At 36.3% G+C, this 18,732-nt stretch overlaps 4 protein-coding genes and 1 long non-coding RNA gene across 6 annotated transcripts in view; 3 read left to right on the forward strand and 2 right to left on the reverse strand.

Annotated features, from left to right (window-relative positions):
* Atf3 (Activating transcription factor 3) overlaps positions 1-7,035 on the forward strand; it is a 13,783-nt gene extending 6,748 nt beyond the window's left edge. Inside the window, exons 2-5 of the mRNA XM_081991071.1 lie at positions 3,546-3,951; positions 4,009-4,221; positions 5,325-5,672; positions 5,731-7,035. Of these exons, the coding sequence (XP_081847197.1) occupies positions 3,721-3,951; positions 4,009-4,221; positions 5,325-5,672; positions 5,731-5,961 (1,023 nt within the window). The 5' untranslated portion in view covers positions 3,546-3,720 and the 3' untranslated portion in view covers positions 5,962-7,035. The remainder of the gene's footprint in view (positions 1-3,545; positions 3,952-4,008; positions 4,222-5,324; positions 5,673-5,730) is intronic.
* On the reverse strand, positions 1,789-12,343 carry LOC145736655 (uncharacterized). The gene is made up of 4 exons (XR_014180069.1): positions 12,075-12,343; positions 11,872-12,015; positions 2,910-3,027; positions 1,789-2,009 (listed from the first exon to the last, which is right to left on the reverse strand). It is a non-coding gene; the product is annotated as an uncharacterized LOC145736655 (long non-coding RNA).
* LOC145736654 (protein transport protein Sec61 subunit gamma) lies at positions 7,307-7,983 on the reverse strand. 2 transcript variants are annotated; one of them, XM_081991078.1, is made up of 3 exons: positions 7,823-7,983; positions 7,615-7,718; positions 7,307-7,562 (listed from the first exon to the last, which is right to left on the reverse strand). In XM_081991078.1, exons 2-3 carry the CDS (start codon positions 7,706-7,708, stop codon positions 7,450-7,452), a joined length of 207 nt encoding a protein of 68 aa, XP_081847204.1. In that variant the 5' UTR covers positions 7,709-7,718; positions 7,823-7,983; the 3' UTR covers positions 7,307-7,449. The 2 variants fall into 2 exon arrangements, with proteins under 2 accessions (XP_081847204.1, XP_081847205.1); XM_081991079.1 differs by having other exon boundaries at positions 7,615-7,715; positions 7,823-7,979.
* Tip60 (Histone acetyltransferase Tip60) lies at positions 8,108-10,524 on the forward strand. Its single transcript, XM_081991070.1, has 8 exons — positions 8,108-8,312; positions 8,374-8,431; positions 8,489-8,557; positions 8,669-8,930; positions 8,979-9,177; positions 9,548-9,956; positions 10,010-10,172; positions 10,227-10,524. Exons 1-8 carry the CDS (start codon positions 8,259-8,261, stop codon positions 10,441-10,443), a joined length of 1,431 nt encoding a protein of 476 aa, XP_081847196.1. The 5' UTR covers positions 8,108-8,258; the 3' UTR covers positions 10,444-10,524.
* Positions 12,344-15,878: 3,535 nt separating the features above from the next.
* On the forward strand, positions 15,879-17,111 carry LOC145736624 (uncharacterized). The gene is made up of 2 exons (XM_081991046.1): positions 15,879-16,181; positions 16,266-17,111. The coding sequence occupies exon 2, from the start codon at positions 16,266-16,268 to the stop codon at positions 16,791-16,793; it is 528 nt and encodes a 175-aa protein (XP_081847172.1). The 5' UTR covers positions 15,879-16,181; the 3' UTR covers positions 16,794-17,111.
* Positions 17,112-18,732: the final 1,621 nt, after the last annotated feature.

Consider the following 18,732-nt stretch of genomic DNA (forward strand, 5'->3'; position numbering starts at 1 on the left):
TATATTTTTTGGTGCATCGTGAAGTTAGGCGCGTCTGTCAGCTGTCAGTGCAAGGACGCTAGAGCTGGGCTAGTAAAGATGTTGGCCTTAAGGCACGTCTACGAATCGATTTTGTTTTGAGAGCGAAATTAAACTGGAAATTTATGAGACAGGGCGTTTGCTTCCAATTAGCCTTTTCAAACGTTTCATTTTTTTTTCTCTTATTGCTGGCGTATCGTTCGGACATATTTTATCGTCGGCCTGATTTGTGCGACAGTTTGCCTTTTTCGAAACGAGGCCTAAAAACGTGACTTTTTCGACCTCGTTCCTCTAATACGATTTAGATGTCGCTTTAGGGCTAGTCCAAATGTACATAGCATTTGCGTTGTTTTGCGCGGAGGACCAATCATACACAACTACAGGTCACGTGTGCTGTTGGGCAAGTCGCCGATTTAAATTCACCGAAACCCTGACAAATATTTACAAAACATTAATTATACGCCAATAAAAGCTTTATTATCGTTTTATGCAAGAAATGCGTGAGCAACCTTGCCTCTGGCTCTTCTTTGGATGAAAATCACATTTTTTCGTAAATTTACAACGCAATTGCTAATTTCCAAGTAGGTTTTTTGAGTGCAGTTCTTCCTTATTTTAAGTGGTTTGAAGATGCGTAAAAATCTCAGTGATTAATTAACTACACGCAACCTTCACTAGGAAGGTTGAGGAAGACTTGAAAAGAAAAAAGATAATTTATTCAAACACAGTAATTTACGGTATTGATACTTAATTTAATAGAATATTTGTGGCACATCAAGGTCCTGTTTACACATATTCTGGCAAAACATCATTTACATAAAATCGTCCGCTATTTTTATGGAGACAACATCCATTAACTCTGTTTCCTGTTGCCCAATAATAATTCCGACCCACCCTTTTGTATTTATCGCAGCCAACAACCATATGTTTGACCTAGAAAGCTATAGACCCAATTTTCGTTTATTTATGTGGTTTATTGCTGAAATTTCGGGTTATATCCCTCCTAAAAGTTGTAGTTTGGAAATCTACACTAATGCACTCTGTCATAACATGTTGGCCGCCAACTTGTTTTATATATTAAATAAATAAGGTTAGTAACTACAGTAAAATAACGTGCAAAGCTCGTATATAAATATTTATCAGTCTGGACTATTCTTAAAATTATTATTATAAGAAGTTGGTTTTAGCTCTTCGAAACACCACGACAAAAATGATGGAAGACAAACTGGGAATAGTTCTGCAACCAGGCATACAATAGATTGATCTGTCACTGCATGACTTGTGTATTTTAAATAAATTGAAATACCTATATTTTTTAAATTCAATGCACTATAACGGTTGGGTTAGGTTAGTAACAAGGAGAAATAATGAAATTTGAATATTTCCTAATCTCTAATGTTATGAGGGCAAAAAGCATGATTATAGTCAATACGCAAAGGTCTATTTTGTAAATGTCACGTTTATTTACACTTATGTTTCCCAACTTTTTCAAGATAACACTCCACTCTTTTGAAGTGTACTATACGTAAAATTCCACGAAACTCCTGTACTTTACTAATGACATTGCGTTACTCACGTAGACCAAAAATGGCAAAAAATTTGTGCTGTCATCAGTTTTCTTCTTAATAATTAACAATAAGAGAATTTTTGTTGTGGTGTTAAATAGGATTGCCTCGTAACAACAAACAAACAGTATAATCAATCAAGGTAAACCGTCATTATTTTTATCCTAAAGCTAACGCAATTAGCATTCAAATATAATAATAATAATAATTATTAGACGGATCGGTTTATTGCCTATCTACATAAAAACATCATTGCTACATAGTTATTTTTATCAGTTTTAATGTTCTTCAAAATTTTACAATCCCACACTCGTCCTTGTCTAACACAGTAACTAATGTTATTCCAGATCAGCTGTCGATGTAGGCCATTGTGGATAACAACCGACAACAGAGCAGATGTTCTGACACCCGATTTTTTCCCATAAATTCCTGCAAGATTTATGTTTTGGGTGTTGTTACACTCATGACTTTAAAAACAGGATCCAGACGTTGTTTAGCGGTATCGCGAAGCTTAGAAAACGACCGGGGGCCAACCTTGAATTTTAATAAGTTTTAGCAGCAGGCCCCATCGACTCCTTCGCAGAAGGTCGTTCGTACCATTTTAGAGACCCAGCCAATCGAATTTTCTAGCAAATCCCTGAATTAACACGATAACACTTATCGATTTATTGATTTATTATCGTGACGTCCCTTCGATTATCGATATTTTCTTGGTCGTTAAAGTAATTTCAATCTCCAGGTTGTATTTTTAGAGCTCTAGTAATATGCTTGAAATTCAGAGAATTGTTATGGCAGTAAGAGGAAACTGTTTGCTTTTAAATTATAAAATAATTTTCTTTACCAACGTAACTATTTTTTAATACACTTGGCAACGTTGTAAAGCACCCTGCCACGTTTCAAGTAGTGCATGTGTATCCTTGTCTATCAAACGCTATTAAAACAGTACGGCAATACTCTAGCTATAAACCTAACCTAATTTGGTACGTCAATGTCAAAGGGCAAATTGGAAATTTGTAAACAAACGGTCTGCAAAGCAATACAATCGAAAGTTTTCTTTAGTTTCTTCATGTGTCTGTGTATTAACATGGAAAAAAAGCAACTAAAACCCAGAACGTACAAGGATCAGTTCAAGATGTTCAGTCAGGTTATATTGAAATGTTTTAGCCCTGCAAGCTGTATGTGTGTGTCTGTTATAGGTATTTATTCAGATTTATAGTTCAGATAGACTAAAACCAGCATATTATAGCAAATTTAAGGCAGTTGAGGCTAAACTATTAGGCATTTATTTAATTATTGCAACTGTGTAAAGTCATATTCATTCATACTTACTTTTGAGAGTGCTGAAACCTGTGATTTAGAGACGGACGCTCCTTTAATAAGCCGGTTATAGAAAACTTGCCACACTATCACTTAGCTCACTGGGGACCGGTAGTAAACATCATCAAACCTAAAAAGTCCTAAAGTAACCCACGTTTGTCCTCAACTAGTGAAAACTTTGTTGAAAACACTAAAAACCACTCAAAACTCTACAAATACTGTTTTGAGGACATTACCAACAAACATTAATTCAGCCATATTGGATTTTTTTGACAATGACAATTGCCTTTCTAGGGGTGCGTTCGGTTTTTACTTTGACATTGTTATTGCCAGTTCGAAAGTTTTGACGGTTTTCAGGTAAATTTGTGTAAAAATCGTTTTCCAATGCATTATGCACACTCGTAAAAAGTTTGTTTTTATTTACTGACTCAACCTAATTATTCGTATGTATTGTTTGACCGAAACAATGCTGAATGTCACGACATTGAGGTATATAACAACGATTTTACTATTAAACGCTACCTGGTTTTAAATCTTGGAAAGTGCAATTCATAATTGTCACACTAGAAAAGTTCCTAAAATGTTGGCCCGATGCCCACTTAAACGTTTATTACAGATTGTTATAGTAAAATGCTACTTTTGTTACAGCAGAACCATCGTTACCCAATCGACATTCAAAGAAAACCACCATTCCTCCAGGTAGCGCCCTAGAGAGACTTTGTCCGGAGCGACCTGCTTCAGTGACCCAAACTACCGTCTGTGATTTTTCCGTGTTTTTATATATAAATTATTAGTGACGTGATATTACTTTAATCGTGTAAAAATGCATAACATTAACGTTGAGTTGGCCATCGCCGCCGCCAATGCTGCCAACAGTTTGTTGGTGGAGAGCGGCGGTACCACCCCACGAACTCCAGAAATTTTAAACTCCCTGATCGCGATGACCAATCCGATGGACGGTTATCAGTTCGGGGATGACGTCCCCAAGATTGTCAGCGCTGTGCCGGGCACTTCTGGTACCAGCAGCGACTCCAACAGTTCTAGCAGTAGTCAGGTGAGTGTAATCTTCTTTAGCGTATAATTCTGGCACTAACCTAATGGATTTATACAGGTGGATTCTCCTGTTGGCAACAATCCCCCTTCGATCCGGCACACGTGCTCGCAACTTATCAAAGCGGGCCTCAAACTGACCATCGAACAAAAACGAAAACAGAACCAAGGGGACCACGATGATTACCTCGATTTGGACTCGGCCAAACGGATGAAGATGACAGCCGAGTGCAGTGAGAGCGAGGAAGACAAAATCAAACAGGAACCTACTGGTGTAAGTGTTTTTATATCATCCAGTAACTCCTCCTGCACAACTGTCAAAATTTCGTCTTTGTATCAGTTTAATCACCATTAGCATACAAACGCCCAGCTGAAAAAAAAAACCATTTATTATGCAAAACAGGTTTCCGAATTTTAATTTATGCGCCTTTTATTATGCTGCTGGGTTTGGCGACGGTCCAGCGGAAACAACACGACATACATTTAATGCGCGAAACTCGATCTGTTTTGAGCCAAATCCTAAAAAATCGAAAACTATCCACACATATCGATAAAAATACGGACATTTGCATTAAGATATAGACAGTAACATAAATTGACAAGTAATAGCGAAGCAACTGCAGTAATGCTGGGGTACTTTGTGGCCAAATGGGCAATAAACCCGCATAATTATGAGCGTTTTCTTTAGTGGGGCAGTTTCCTTTTAGAAAGTTTATTTTTATTGTTTATCTTACGCCCACATTCCTTGGGCAGAAACACCGTTCTGTTATTGTATTATACGATTATTATTTAAATTCAAGATTCGCACCAGCCAAAAAGGAGGAGACTACCGCACCTTTTTCTGATAGAATATACAAAGAACGAACATGTCACTTGTACACAGCAACGCTATAATATTGACAACTTGAGTATCTTTTAGAGTTTGAAATTTATTGAACTGAACTGAATACAGTGGCGTAATACACAAAACAACTTGTTTTTATATTATAAGCAAATTTCTTATGCAAACACCGGTTTTTGTGGGTCGCCACTGGACATGTTTGTTTATTCTCTCTATTAGTTTTAATACGGGGACGGTTTTAAGGTTAGTGTAGATAAAAGTCCCTTTCGATAATGTTTACTTGGTTTGCAAAGCAAGATTATATGGTAGTAACCTTAATTCTTGTTTAAATTAGTTAACAACCGCCAGCATAAAAGCCGCTGCCGGTCGTAAAAAACTATATAACTCCAATGGAAAATTATAATGGACGAAAATGGGCGTCGTCAGGCTATAAAAAAAAGTTTTACTTTACAGTTGTCAACCATGGATATATTAAACGTGATACCATAATTTAACTTTTTGCTGTTTTTGTAAACTAACAGTTATTGTGTTGTTAGTTGACACCCGAAGACGAAGAACGTCGAAGACGTCGTCGCGAACGAAACAAAATTGCCGCCACCAAGTGCCGCCTGAAAAAGCGCGAACGCACCGCCAACCTCATCCACGAATCCGAAACGTTGGAAACCCAAAACATCGACCTGAAGAACCAACTGCAAGAGTTACGGAGCCAGGAACGAATGCTGCTGGACGTGCTAACCTTGCATCGGCCCCAATGCCAGCACAATATTGGTCCCGCGACCAAAGAAAGTATTTACAAACTGCCCCCGGTCGGTTCCGTTATCGAACAGCACTCGTATAGTCGGCCCGGAACGGTGAATGCCTCGTTTAGGAGTCAAGAGTCAGAGGTAACTTTTCAACTGTCAAACTTCAGTCAGTTTTTCAAATCAATTGTTTTCCATCCAGGTATACTCCAACGCAACGGCCGCTACCGGACAATTGACTTACAGTAGCCGACCCAATATGAACTACAGTAAAGCGCCCAGCATAGTAGTTCAGGACATGGAGGAGTACGACCAAGAGTACATCGATTTGGATTCGATTAATCCCTATTACGCCAGTTCCCCTTGTCATAATTATACGTCCAATCAAAATTATGGAAACAATCAGGGGATGGATAACGGTTGCATGGCCTAATCGTATACGGTTATTTTATAAGTTGTCTAACACTACAGGAACATTTTTTTGGCAGCAAAACCATTTAAAAACTACATTTGCATGAATCCCAGCACAGTGATTGGTCAGTGCTGCATTTTCTTGACCAATCACAAACCACAATGTGCTGCAATTTTCACAAATTTGGTTTTTGTTTGAATTTTACGCGTTGGACATATTCAGTTTATAATTTAATCTTTAAGCGTCGTAGATTTACGTATTTATAGTAGTGTAGCCTTCAAAATATCAAGCACAATAATGACAGTCCACAGGCTGCAGTATTATTGCTATAAATGTTTTAAGGGAACTTAAAACAACCAAATTACATCACCCTGTATCCAACAATTATTGTGCTTCACAAATTATCATTACTAAAGGTAAGTGTTAAAGATCTGACTCTATTTAAATGTTATTTTATACTGCTGCACTTTTTCGTGTACATTATTCAAAATAGTATATTATTTGTTAACTCTAATACGATTATAATCGGACATAATTTAAGCATTCCAATGAGAGTTTATTACGTGTTTTTTTCTATATTTTTGTACTTTTGAGCTGTTTATTTTTTTTATTAACTATTATAGTCTTCCTGTTAACTATTCGGGGATTCAGTCACCCTTTCCAGTTTGGTTGCTTTTATTGTAATTTTCTACTGGCTACCTATATCTGTTTAGCATAATTTTAAGTGTATAAGTTAGTTGTTGTCAATGATACAAACATATTTTTATAAAATACTTTATGGGTGGTAAAGTTGGTGACAAAAACACCCAACTTGAAGTTAATGAGTAAGAAATATTTTCTATTTTTACTTTTGGGTTGTTGAATTTAAAGATTTTATTTAAGTTGCTTTAGCCAATTATTTCAGTAATAATTCGCGCTCTAAGGTAACTAATTTTTGTTTTAAAGGTACCATTTTAAAAGTTTTAATGGTCTAAGAGTTTAAAAGACAACTACTTAAAAATTACTATTGTACTTGTGTTTTGTGGGTTGCCTGACAATCCGGCTAACAAGCAACCCACAATACACTCTTTGTGATAAAGGATGTCAAAACATTTATATTATTTTAAGGGCTTTTGTACACTTTCTTTCGCTGTGCCATCACACTTTGTTTTAACCTTATTTATACAATAGTTCTTTTTGTCTACTCCAATTTGTGGTTTAACCAGTTACCTGTAACAATGCATACGGGTCGTTTTTAAGTCAAGAAACCAACAATATTATAATCAGAGTGCCTTGAAAATACGCAGATTTAACAAATTGTTTTAATAAAATAAACACAGTTTTATTTTTATTGTTGCCGTTATTATTTCAAGTTAATAAAACCCAATTTGTATAGAAGAAAAACAACTTTATTGATGTACTACATGAGAGCGAAAAGATGATACATCTAAACAATGCCTGGTGTAAAAATAAATATTCTATGAGTAAAAAAAATGATACACACTCTTTATGGTAAATAATACCATTCCATTAGGAGCCTACAATAATATTGTTGATGGGAATGTGAATCAGTTTGACAAAAAATCCAATAAAGCCCATAATGCAGAAACCTATGGCAGTGGCTATAGCAATTTTCTGAAATTCTGTTTAAAAACATTAGTCTAATGCCTGTTGCTGTTAATTGAACTGTTTTACCTTTTCTGTCAGGTTTGGTGCACCTTTTCACCAGACGGATTGAGTCTTTGGCAAATTGACGTCCAGGCTCCAAAAATTTAACCACTTGATCCATTTTGGTACTGCTAAAAACCACAAAAATATATATTGGGGCAAACTCTGTTTACTTTCATACAAAGGCTCAGCTTAGTTACAATTAAACCTAAACACCCAAAACAAATTGTCTTACCTGTTTAATTCCAGACGAATACTAACTCAACAGGACTGTACTGCAATTCCTTGAACTTAATGCCAGCAAAACTGTGGAATTAATCAACTTTTCTTCAATTTGAGCAGCCACGACAACATTCACGGCATGACGTGGAACGAGAGTTGGAAGGTGCGTGTGAACCACGTTAAGAAATTACATCTCTGTCTCTGTCGCACTCGTAACACAAACGCGAAAGAATGAATAAGAAAGAGCCAACGCTGTAGGTTCAGTTGTTGCGCGTTGACATTTGACGACGGACAGCTCAAAATTGACAGTAAAAACAGCTGATCAGTTTGTAAATTGTCTGATTTGTTTATTATTATTATTATTGATAATTATTAAAGTCCACTTAAACTCAAAATACAAGACGGACAATTAGTTGTATACGCTGTAGAAATAGTAAAACAGTTTCCAAATGAAAGTCGAAATAGAGGAGGATATGGATGTGAGCACAATATGTGATTCAGTTGTAAGTACTTCCTGGCCAAACTTTAGCAAAAACTCTAGTTCTACGTAAATTTCTTGTTTAGGCTTCTTTAGTAGAGGGATGTCGGCTTCCGGTACACATGAGAGGCACCTCAGACTGGCGTGAGTTGTATTGAAACTTAAGTAAATGGTTATCAAAAGTGTGTGTTTGATTTTCAGCCCTGGCTGAGATAATCAGCATAAAAGACGTCCAAGGCAGCAAATTTTATTACGTACATTATGTAGACTGTAAGTATTGAAGTTTTAGCTTTAAGTGGAATATAGTGTGGACAAAACAAATAGCAAATTATTAAGCAACCTAACCTATATTTTTTGTCAAATTAGTAATAATATTCTTAGTCAACAAGCGTCTAGATGAATGGGTGACGGAAGATTCTCTGGACACTCGCAAAGTACATTTCCCGCGCAAAGATGCACCAGCCCCAGGTACTGGAGTTACCACCCCAAAGAAGCTTCACATTGGTAGCGGCATTGGTGGGCCAGTAGGCGGTGCCACTAGCACCCAAACCTCCAGACCGTCAAGTCCGGTAATCCATAACAGTTCGGAGCTGTTAAATGGAAACGCGGTGCTTGCCGCGGCTTTACAAAAGAAAATGAACAGGTATTAGTCCCTTAATTTCACCTTGGAAGTGCTTAGGAAGCCTTTTAGGAAACGGAAAGGTCCATCCTTGGAGAGTGAAGACTCTCAGGATGGACCGGTGACTCAGGCACCGCAACCGCCCGGACCTAGACAGTCTGGGAGTATGGTGTCGCACCACGACGATATAGTGACAAGAATGAAAAATGTTGAAATGATTGAATTGGGTGCTCACAGAATCAAACCCTGGTATTTTGCTCCCTATCCTCAGGTATTACAACACTTAGGACCAGTGCTTTCAGTAACAGATAAAACACATCTATAGTAGTAGAGTAGGTGTTAAACAAAGATAAAAATAGATTTACCCAGTTGGGAGAAGGACAAACAGCTGTTTAAAAACCGAATAGAATTGTTAGGTTATGTGTTTTTCCAACAGCTCCTATACTAAAAAGCCTAGAAGGTGCTTGTCAAAAATTCCAATATGGCTGAACAATTGTCACTACTATCAGAATAGTTGTGGTTTTGGAACAAATTTTTAAGTAGAATAAATCTTATTATAAAGTATAAATTGAATTATCCTGAATTGAAAGTACTGGCCCTAAATAATCAACCAACTTTGAGTACATCTTAACCGTTTAAAGGAAATGGTTAACTTGGGTTGCATCTACATCTGCGAGTTCTGTTTAAAGTACCGGAAAAGCCGAAAATGTCTAGAAAGACATTTGATTAAGTGTAATCTGCGACATCCGCCAGGCAACGAAATCTATCGCAAGGACAACATATCGTTTTTCGAAATTGACGGCCGAAAAAACAAAGTGTACGCCCAGAACTTGTGCCTACTAGCCAAACTGTTTCTGGACCACAAAACCCTTTACTACGACACTGATCCCTTTTTGTTTTACGTCATGACTGTCTTTGATCATCGCGGTTTTCACATTGTCGGGTATTTTTCGAAGGAGAAAGAAAGTACGGAAGACTACAATGTTGCCTGTATTTTGACCCTGCCGCCGTTTCAACGCAAAGGTTACGGCAAGCTACTCATTGAGTTTAGTAAGTTTTTCGGGTGCTCAACGATCACCAAACCCAAAATTGCTAACATTTAGGTTATGAACTGTCCAAGTTTGAAGGCAAAACGGGATCTCCGGAAAAACCTTTATCAGATTTAGGACTGTTGTCCTACAGGAGTTATTGGGCCCAGACCATTTTGGAAATCCTGCTGTCAGTCAAACCGATTGGCGAAAATGAAAAACCCCAACTCACCATCAAGTATGAAACCTATTTATCTAACTAAACCTCCTACGTTGGATTGTGTTATTTCAGCGAAATATGCGAAATGACCAGTATTAAAAAGGAAGACGTGATTTCCACTCTACAAAACTTAAACTTGATCAACTATTACAAAGGCCAGTACATTATCACGCTCAGCAAAGACATTATACAGCAACACTACACCGCTATGGAAAACCGGAAAATCCGCATTGACTCCAAAGCCTTACATTGGACACCCAAAGATTGGGGTAAACGTGCCAAGTGGTAATTGTTTATGATCTGAATAATCGAAGATGGTTAGTTAATTGTCGTGCATGATGATTCAATTATTAAATGTGTTTTGTTGAAATTTTATTGCGTATTCTTCTACCTTATTTAAGTAAACAGTTAGTTGCTTTTTTTGACCAATCACAAGCAGTAAAAACAACTCAGCAAAGTGGGTATAGTTTGTGATTGGTCAAAAAAAAAGCAGTCAGCTGAAATCTACTTTTCTGACCAATTACAAACTACCGGTGGCGATTCCAAGCTGTGTGCTTGATGCATTTGTACATTTTCAGAGAATGTTATACCAGCTGTCAATGTCAAACAAATAATAAATCAATATGAACGATTTCATGGCAAACTATGTTAAAATTGGAAATTCGAAACGAAAAAGGCTGCAAGTCCGCCATTTTGAGAGATAACAATCTACTTATTGGTACCTTTTTAAAGCTTGGAAAAAGATCTTTCTAAATATGCAAAAACCTTCTATGCTTCCCATTTAAAAAAAGGAAGTGTATGTCGTAACTCAAAAATGTCAGCTGTCAGAAAAAAAATTTGTCTTTTTCGGGGTAAAATTATCTAGAACTTTCTTATTTACTTCATTTTTCTACAACAAATAACAACTCGCCCAGATCAATTAAGAGAAATCGTCAAAATTTGGTTTTTGCTAAATATCTAGTAAAAGGTACCTTTTTCTATAAAACAAAAATGGTTTTAAATTGGACCCCTAAAACTGCAATTCTTTTCCCATTTAACCGACTTCGTAACTCTGCTAGTTTCCGAGATACTTTCACTAGAAACGAAAAAAAACTCACTCTGTATAAATAATTTTATATTAGGAACTTGTTGTCCGATTTTAGTTTAAAATCATAGACACCCTTGATAATGACAGTGACAGTTAGTTCTGTCGCTAATAGTGGATGTCAATTAAATAATGCGTCTATTTCTCTCTGTTTAATACAAATAAAGAAGGATGGAAAGTATTTAGTCTGATAAAATCGTGCATTTAAAGTAAAACAATGCATTCATGGGACTCATTAGGTCTGCTTGTAGAGGCAATTTCAAACTGGTTTTCAACTGAAAAACGCAAATTGTTGGGTTTTATTGGTCGAATATTGAATGGTTCTGCAAACAGACCTATTAATGAACGATTTTGCATTCGTCCAGTAAAAAAACGTGTTAAACATGGTCGACGGAAATGCCTGTTTCACAATGAACGTAATATCCCTACAGGTAAACATGACCATAAACGAATAAAGTGCCTATTTGTTCACAATAAACATCCGCTTTGATTTAGAAATTCTGACTAATCATAACATTATACTAAACGTTGATTTCAAGTTAACGTTTACCTTCATTGTAAAGTGTAAGAAGTTGGGTAAAAAGATTCATGGAAAAAAATACTCAGGGTTAAAATGTAGTAAAAGCTACTCACCTGACTACAATGGGGCTCCTACAGTAGTTCAGAAAGTGCATATTCTCAGGTATCTGATCCGAAAGGAGCATCTTTGCGGCTAACTTTACACAAAAGATTGCGGTGTTACGTCCTATTTGTCCGGTATTCTCTAACGCGTGCTACCTAGAAAAGTCGGAATAATTAGTACTGTATATAATATCAGGTACAAAAACCCAACATACTATTAATTAAACAGTTTTAATTACAACTCCTACATAAACTAGAAAAATACTGGGGAAGCCATTTTACATTTTAGTTTAATGAAGTTAGGTGCGTCTGTCAGCTGTCAGTGGCAAGGAAATGAATTCTCATAACGGTCGAAACTAATGGAAAGGACATGCAATGTAATGTGAATTTTCCCGGGAAAGTTTTTGATTTTTCCACCCTTATACCTATTTGAAAGTTCACTAAATGTTATACACTTGTGCAAATAATACATCGTCTCAAGGTTCCCAGAATCCTTGTTTCAAAGTAGAACCGTTATATGGCAAAATTTTTTATGGTACCCCTTTCACCAAAAAAGTAAGGGTTTACTGCAAATTCGTCGCGCAAATTTCGAACACTTTATCGAAAGGACTTTTTTAGCAATCACTCTTGGCAACATTAGTTTTATAAGGGTTGTAAAAAAGAGAAATAACGGTAACAACCCGAAAACATGGTCCACATCAGGTACCTAAAAAAGTCACAATATGTTTTGACTGGAACTATGTTTTTTTTTATATACCGTAACTTGATCAATTTGTCTAGTCGACGAGAGCAAAACTGACCACCCCTTAGCTTTTTCCTGTATAGTCTTCAATAGGGCACAATAACGGTTCAGTTAAACCCCTTTACCTACTTGTCACCTGTGTGGGTTAAGCTTTTCACAAATATATACGCATATGAAAGGGTTTTTGACGTGAAATGCCACAAAACTGGCTAGCAATAACTGTACAGAGTGTTCCAATAAGCCGTGCACGGGCTGTTATAGTAGCGCTTCGGAAAACAATTTTGTACAGTAAATGTGCCCATGAGGAAATGCTGGAAATTATTTTCACCTTTCTAAATCCACAGGGGGCGTTTCAATACCACTAAATTAAAATATGTTCTTGAAAACTTGTGGTGGGGATGGTTCAAAGGTTGCTTTGACAGAAATGGAATATCTCGAAAAAGACTAATCGTTTTTCAAAACATATGTTCATGTTATATGTATGTACACATAGGTATTCATGTATTCCCTAAAGAATTTGATCGTGGTGTGAAAACTGCAGTACTCTATATTTCTTCTGTAAGACTAGATATCAGAGAAAAACCGCTTGAAAACCCCTTTCTACTAAATGTTTGCGACTTTTTAAAATTCAATATATCGGTAACATGAAAAGCTAGAAAGGCCAGTTTTGGATCATTTTGTAGTTTTTTTTATCCTCTTTCTAACGGTGTTTTTCTAAAATCTATAGGAGTTCAAATAAAAAAGTTACAATTGTAACACCCTGTATAGTTTCCGAACTCCAGAGAGTTAAGGGAAACATCTGCCCCAGGAAGGTTGTTTGTGAGTCATCAAGTTGAAATTTGTTTTGACCAAAACAATGTCATTTATTATTGGTCTTAGTCACTAGAATTCTACAATAATTTTAAATGTATAGTCATAAAAGCGGGTATATGGAGCAATAAAAATCAAAGTACAAGATATTTAAGGTTCTTGACAGAAAGTTGCCATAATTTATTGAGGTTCAGGTAAATTTTGTATTTGGAATGATGAAAAACGAAAGTGACGAATTTTTAACCTTTTTCTGACCAGATAACCTGTTTTATTACCCCCTAAGACTCTCAACGCCTAAAGCTATATTTAGGGCAAATGCAAAACCAGTGTATTGCCATACTGTTTCAATGACATTTGATAGAACAGGATACAAATACATCCGTAACGCTAAAAACATGGTAAATCTAATACAAATTTTATGTTTAAAAGACTGGCCATTTTGCTTGCATCTGCCAAGCAGCTTGAAGCACTTCAAAGCACACTTTGAAGTCAAATTGCAATTATTTTTAATGTAAACGTCACTATAGACGTCCACATGTCAATTTCATAACAAAGTTGACTTTAAATTGATTGTAAATGCTGCTAGGGACATTATCTCTTCTAAAACTCGGTTTGTCCTTTAGAGGATAATCGCTAACCCGAAGATAACCAAAACTGTTGACTCAATTAACATGCAACTGAGATTATAGTTGTGTTTGCTACACTGGTGACAAACCAAACAACTCAATTTCACACAAATGAAGTGACGCTACAGTCGTCTTCGTAAAGTGGGTCAAACATTAGGACTTTAGAGTACAAGCACGTGTACCGACGCTCTTTTACCCCTTCATAAATCATGGGACGTTTCAAAGAAAAAGGTAAACAGAGGCAAACTGATGCAAATTGTGCTCTTTTGCCAAAGGGTTAAGGCGCAAAGTATGTTTCTGAGAAATGGTTCGTTTTGGTGCAAGTTATAGGAATCTGTAAATTGCGTTTTGTAGTTGGGTTCACAATGGAAATGCTGTTAAAAGTCAATATGGCGGTTTGTCAACTAAACTGTGATTTTTTTAATTTGTAAAACCTTGCCATTTCTAAGTGAAACGACTGGATTTGGATGCGGTTTGGACTATCATTGAGACTAATCTATTGTGGCTTTTGGTTGGTGGAAAAAACTCTGATTTAAATGTACCGCCACTACATACAGGGTGCAAATAAGTAGTCCTCAATTTTGTTTTTGGGTTTGTTTTAACATAGGTGTTGCTTAGGTCAATATCTCGGAACGTTTTTGACCGTTCCCCAATTAACACCCTGTGATTCAAGAAAATGCGAACATTTAGGCAACTGTCATTCAAATCACGTGTAGGCATATTAGGGGTTGCATAATTTTAAGTCCACCATACAGGGTGTTCAGAGACAGTTAGGGCAGAATTCAGAAATGATCTTTACACTCATCTCAGGCTCAGTATTTTCTTATAGTTCACTCAAATTAACGTTCTTTAAGTCCACCTTACTTTCTGGTGTTCGTTATTTAGAATTCCTAATCTGAGTGTGAGTGAATATAAAAAACTGTGAAAATATCTTAATCTTTGTTGGAAAGGGAAGTAAAAATTGTTTAAATTCAACCTAATTTAACTTCAATAATTCAATTTTTGAGCTTGAAAATTGGTAAACAAAATTTGGACAGTTGTAAAGACTTAAATTGCAAAATACACGTCACGTGACTTGGAGAATTAAATTTTTGAGCTTACAACACTGTAAAGACCAGTTGAAAATTGTCAAGAACAGCCACGTGACCTTCAAAACGCAGTTACAACTTTGAAAAATTGATAAATCAAATTTGGACAGTTGTAAAGACTTAAATTGAAATTGTAAAAGTTGAAAATGTAAGAGACACAGCACGTGACTATGATTATGCAATTTTAGAGCTTGCAACACTGTAAAGTCCACTTGACACCTGTCAAAAACAGTCACGTGACCGTAAAAATGAAGTTTAAATGTTGAAAAAATGGTAAACAATGTGTTATAAATAGGTAATGGTGCTAATTTCACGGTTTCGGTTCCGCACTTTCAGGCTAGAAAACTCTCGTTTTTTAAGGGATCGAAATTGAAAAGATCCACAGGGTTGTAATAAATTGCAAGAATTCGCAACAACAACTTTCTAATTGCCATCCATCAACTCTATCTTTTTTGCAACTTTCCATTGTTGGTACAGGGGAAACAATTCAAAATACCGTTTCTCTGGAATTCCTTTTAGGTCTCGTTTTTTTTACAATTTCTGTTGCGCAATCTCTTAATAGACCCACTTTATTTGCAGGTACTAAAAAAACACAATTTTGAACAACGATCCCTGGAGAGGACAGTCTAAAGTATTGGAATTTTGTTATAACAATATAATCGTAAATAAGACAAGTTAAAATTTAAGTTTTGTAACCTTTTTTGAAGTTGTCTAATTTATTGTTTATTTTTATCGTAAAATACCCAAAACCCAAAAAAAAGGGATCTACCTGTTTTGTAGAATCTAGAGGTCGTACCTCGTTTACCCAGGTACCAAAGTTTGAAGGGTGCTGGGGGGCGGACCTTGGCTGACCAATCAGCTTGACACCCTTAATAGGAAAGAGGGATGAGTTGGCAGCCTATATAAGAGTATATAATATAGCTGTAGAGTCAGTTTTGGTCTGTCCGTTTTCAAGGCACATTAGAGCATTACCAGTCTTCCAAATTTGAGTGAATTTCGTTCAAAATTGCGTAGTTTGTGCAAGTTTTCAGCTAATTTTTAAAACATATTCCCAAGGTGAGTTATAGTTTTGTTATTTAAACAGACAGCCAACTTTAAAATGTATCATGAACAGTGACTTATTCTTAATAATTGTTACAGATGCATTCCATGTTAAGCTCAACAGAAGGCGTAGAAGGACCGTTGGACTTGTCTATCAAAAATGTCCCAAATAACACGAACTTGAGGCCCGTTGAAGAAACTAATCCGCTGATGACGACCCAAAGACCGTTCAAAGCAGTCACCAAAAGGGGTCGTTCATCAGATTCCCCCCATGAAGTTAACATGCTGCTGCTAAATCCCAATACGACCGAGGACGACGATTTAAAGAAACTCCTTGAGGAATTTGAGGAAAAACGGGTCAAGTATTTGGAAAAAATGTCCGGCCACCTAATGCACTCTGGATCCAATCAAAACATGAGACGGACTCAAAATAATCAAGAAAAAAACACTGATCCAGAGTACATAGAGAAAAGGAAAAAGAACAACGAGTCTGCCAAAAAGTCTAGAGATGCTCGACGCCAGAAACAGGATGAGCTGGCTATTACAGCAGGATTTCTGGAACTAGAGTGTGTCCAACTCAAATGCCGGATCCAGGCCCTGAGTGATGAACTGGCTTATCTTCCATAAAACTTGATTTCTTCTTCTTCACTGCCACAAAAGAGCTGGCTAGAACACAATAGTGTTCTTGGTACTAGAGTGTGTCCAGCTCAAGTGCCAGATTCAGGCTCTGAAAGATGTGCTGTCTTATTTTGTAAAAAGTGTCTATTTCTTCTTCTTCACTGTGATATATCCCGCTTTACCTGACTGATATATAACAATCAGTCTCTCTGAAAAATCTCTGTGACTTTTAGTCATTTTAGTTTTATTATTTATTCTTTTCTGTAAATAGTTACTAATATAGATATGTAAGGTATTGTAGTTTAATGGATTTAAATAAATATTATGTTGGAATGTTTTGGGTATGTTTTTTTACTGAAGAAGTGTTCCTTCCTTTCCAATTTCTAACTCTTTACAGGAACACAAAAAAAAGCAGCAAGTCAAATTACAAACAATGCTCATCATCAAATTACCCTCGTTGATGCAAAATGTCAAATTACGTAATCGTGACGTCAAATCAAAATTTACAAGTCCCTTGATTAAGCAGGTTTTACACCAACGAACTTAATCCGTCAATCAGCGTGTAAAAAACAAAATTTGATGTCAAATTACAAAACAAGACTGGTTCTATTGTCATCCAACTTGTTTGATCAAATTTGCTGTTTGTCTGTGTTTTTGGCTTAAATAAAACGATTATAAAATTCTAAAATCAAAAATAAAACAGAAACAAGTACACAATGGGTATTAGGGCCTAAACCCTCTGTTTTTATTGATAGATTTGATTTATTAGTGTAAAACCCGCTTTAGTTTAGTGCGACACCAAAAATCAGGGCCGTAATTTAGGTATTTTAAGCAAATTTTTTTTTGTTCAATAATCCCTGTATTGCTTTCAGTGATTGTTCTCCATTGAAAACCGAGTGGCCTATTTTAATAAATTTAATACAATCAAAGCAGTAATTAAATCAATCACCCTGTAAGTTTGTTTATCACATTTTCTATCACAGTCTTCCATTTGGTAAAACTGTGGTATAGTAAAACTTGCTATATCTGACACATTCTGATTGTTATTAGAAGCTTCTGGAACTTTGAGATGTCCATTAGAATTTTTCAGAGGTCTCTGACAAATTTAAAATGTCTACTAGAGGCTTCTGGCAACTGTACAAGATTCTTAAAAAGTTTTAGAGGCTTAGGGCACATTCTGATTGCTATTATAAGCTTCTGGAACTTTGAGATGTCCCTTAGAATGTTTCAGAGGCCTCTGACACATTTAAAATGTCTACTAGAGGCTTCTGGTACATTCTGATTGCTATTAGAAGCTTCTGGCACTTTCAGATGTCCATTAGAATGTTTCAAAGGCCTCTGGCACATTTAAAATATCTGCTAGAGGCTTCTGCCAACTTTACAAGATTCTTAAGAGGTTTCCGAGGCTTCTGGCACATTCTGATTGCTATTAGAGGCTTCTGGCACTTTAAGATGTCCATTAGAATTTTTCAGAGGTCTCTGACAAATTTAAAATGTCTACTAGAGGCTTCTGGCAACTGTACAAGATTCTTAAAAAGTTTTAGAGGCTTAGGGCACATTCTGATTGCTATTATAAGCTTCTGGAACTTCAGATGTTCATTAGAATGTTTCAGAGGCCTCTGGCACATTTAAAATGTTAGTTAGAGGCTTCTGGCAACTTTACAAGTCTCTTAAAAAGTTTCAGAGGCTTAGGGCACATTCTGATTGCTATTAGAGGCTTCTGGCACTTTAAGATGTCCATTAGAATTATTCAGAGGTCTCTGACACATTTAAAATGTCTGCTAGAGGCTTCTGGCAACTTTGCAAGACTCTTAAAAATTTTCAGAGGCTTAGGGCACATTCTGATTGCTATTAGAAACTTCTGGTACTTTGAGAGGCACATTAGAATGTTTCAAAGGCCTCTAGCACATTTAAAATGTCTGCTAGAGGCTTCTGGCAACTTTACAAG

This window comes from Ips typographus, linkage group LG12, assembly GCF_016097725.1.
Source record: "Ips typographus isolate SLU linkage group LG12, UJ_Ityp_2.0, whole genome shotgun sequence".
Taxonomy (NCBI): domain Eukaryota; kingdom Metazoa; phylum Arthropoda; class Insecta; order Coleoptera; family Curculionidae; genus Ips; species Ips typographus.

Bases quoted from the DNA above. Each gene is read 5' to 3' on its own strand.
- LOC145736654 (XM_081991078.1), bottom strand. From the start codon at position 7,708: ATGGATCAAGTGGTTAAATTTTTGGAGCCTGGACGTCAATTTGCCAAA. The intron at 7,563-7,614 runs GTAAAACAGTTC...GTTTTTAAACAG, and splicing joins CACCAAACCTGACAGAAAAG to AATTTCAGAAAATTGCTATA.
- Tip60 (XM_081991070.1), top strand. From the start codon at position 8,259: ATGAAAGTCGAAATAGAGGAGGATATGGATGTGAGCACAATATGTGAT. The intron at 8,558-8,668 runs GTAAGTATTGAA...TAATATTCTTAG, and splicing joins TTACGTACATTATGTAGACT to TCAACAAGCGTCTAGATGAA. The intron at 8,931-8,978 runs GTATTAGTCCCT...GAAGCCTTTTAG, and splicing joins TTACAAAAGAAAATGAACAG to GAAACGGAAAGGTCCATCCT.
- LOC145736624 (XM_081991046.1), top strand. From the start codon at position 16,266: ATGCATTCCATGTTAAGCTCAACAGAAGGCGTAGAAGGACCGTTGGAC.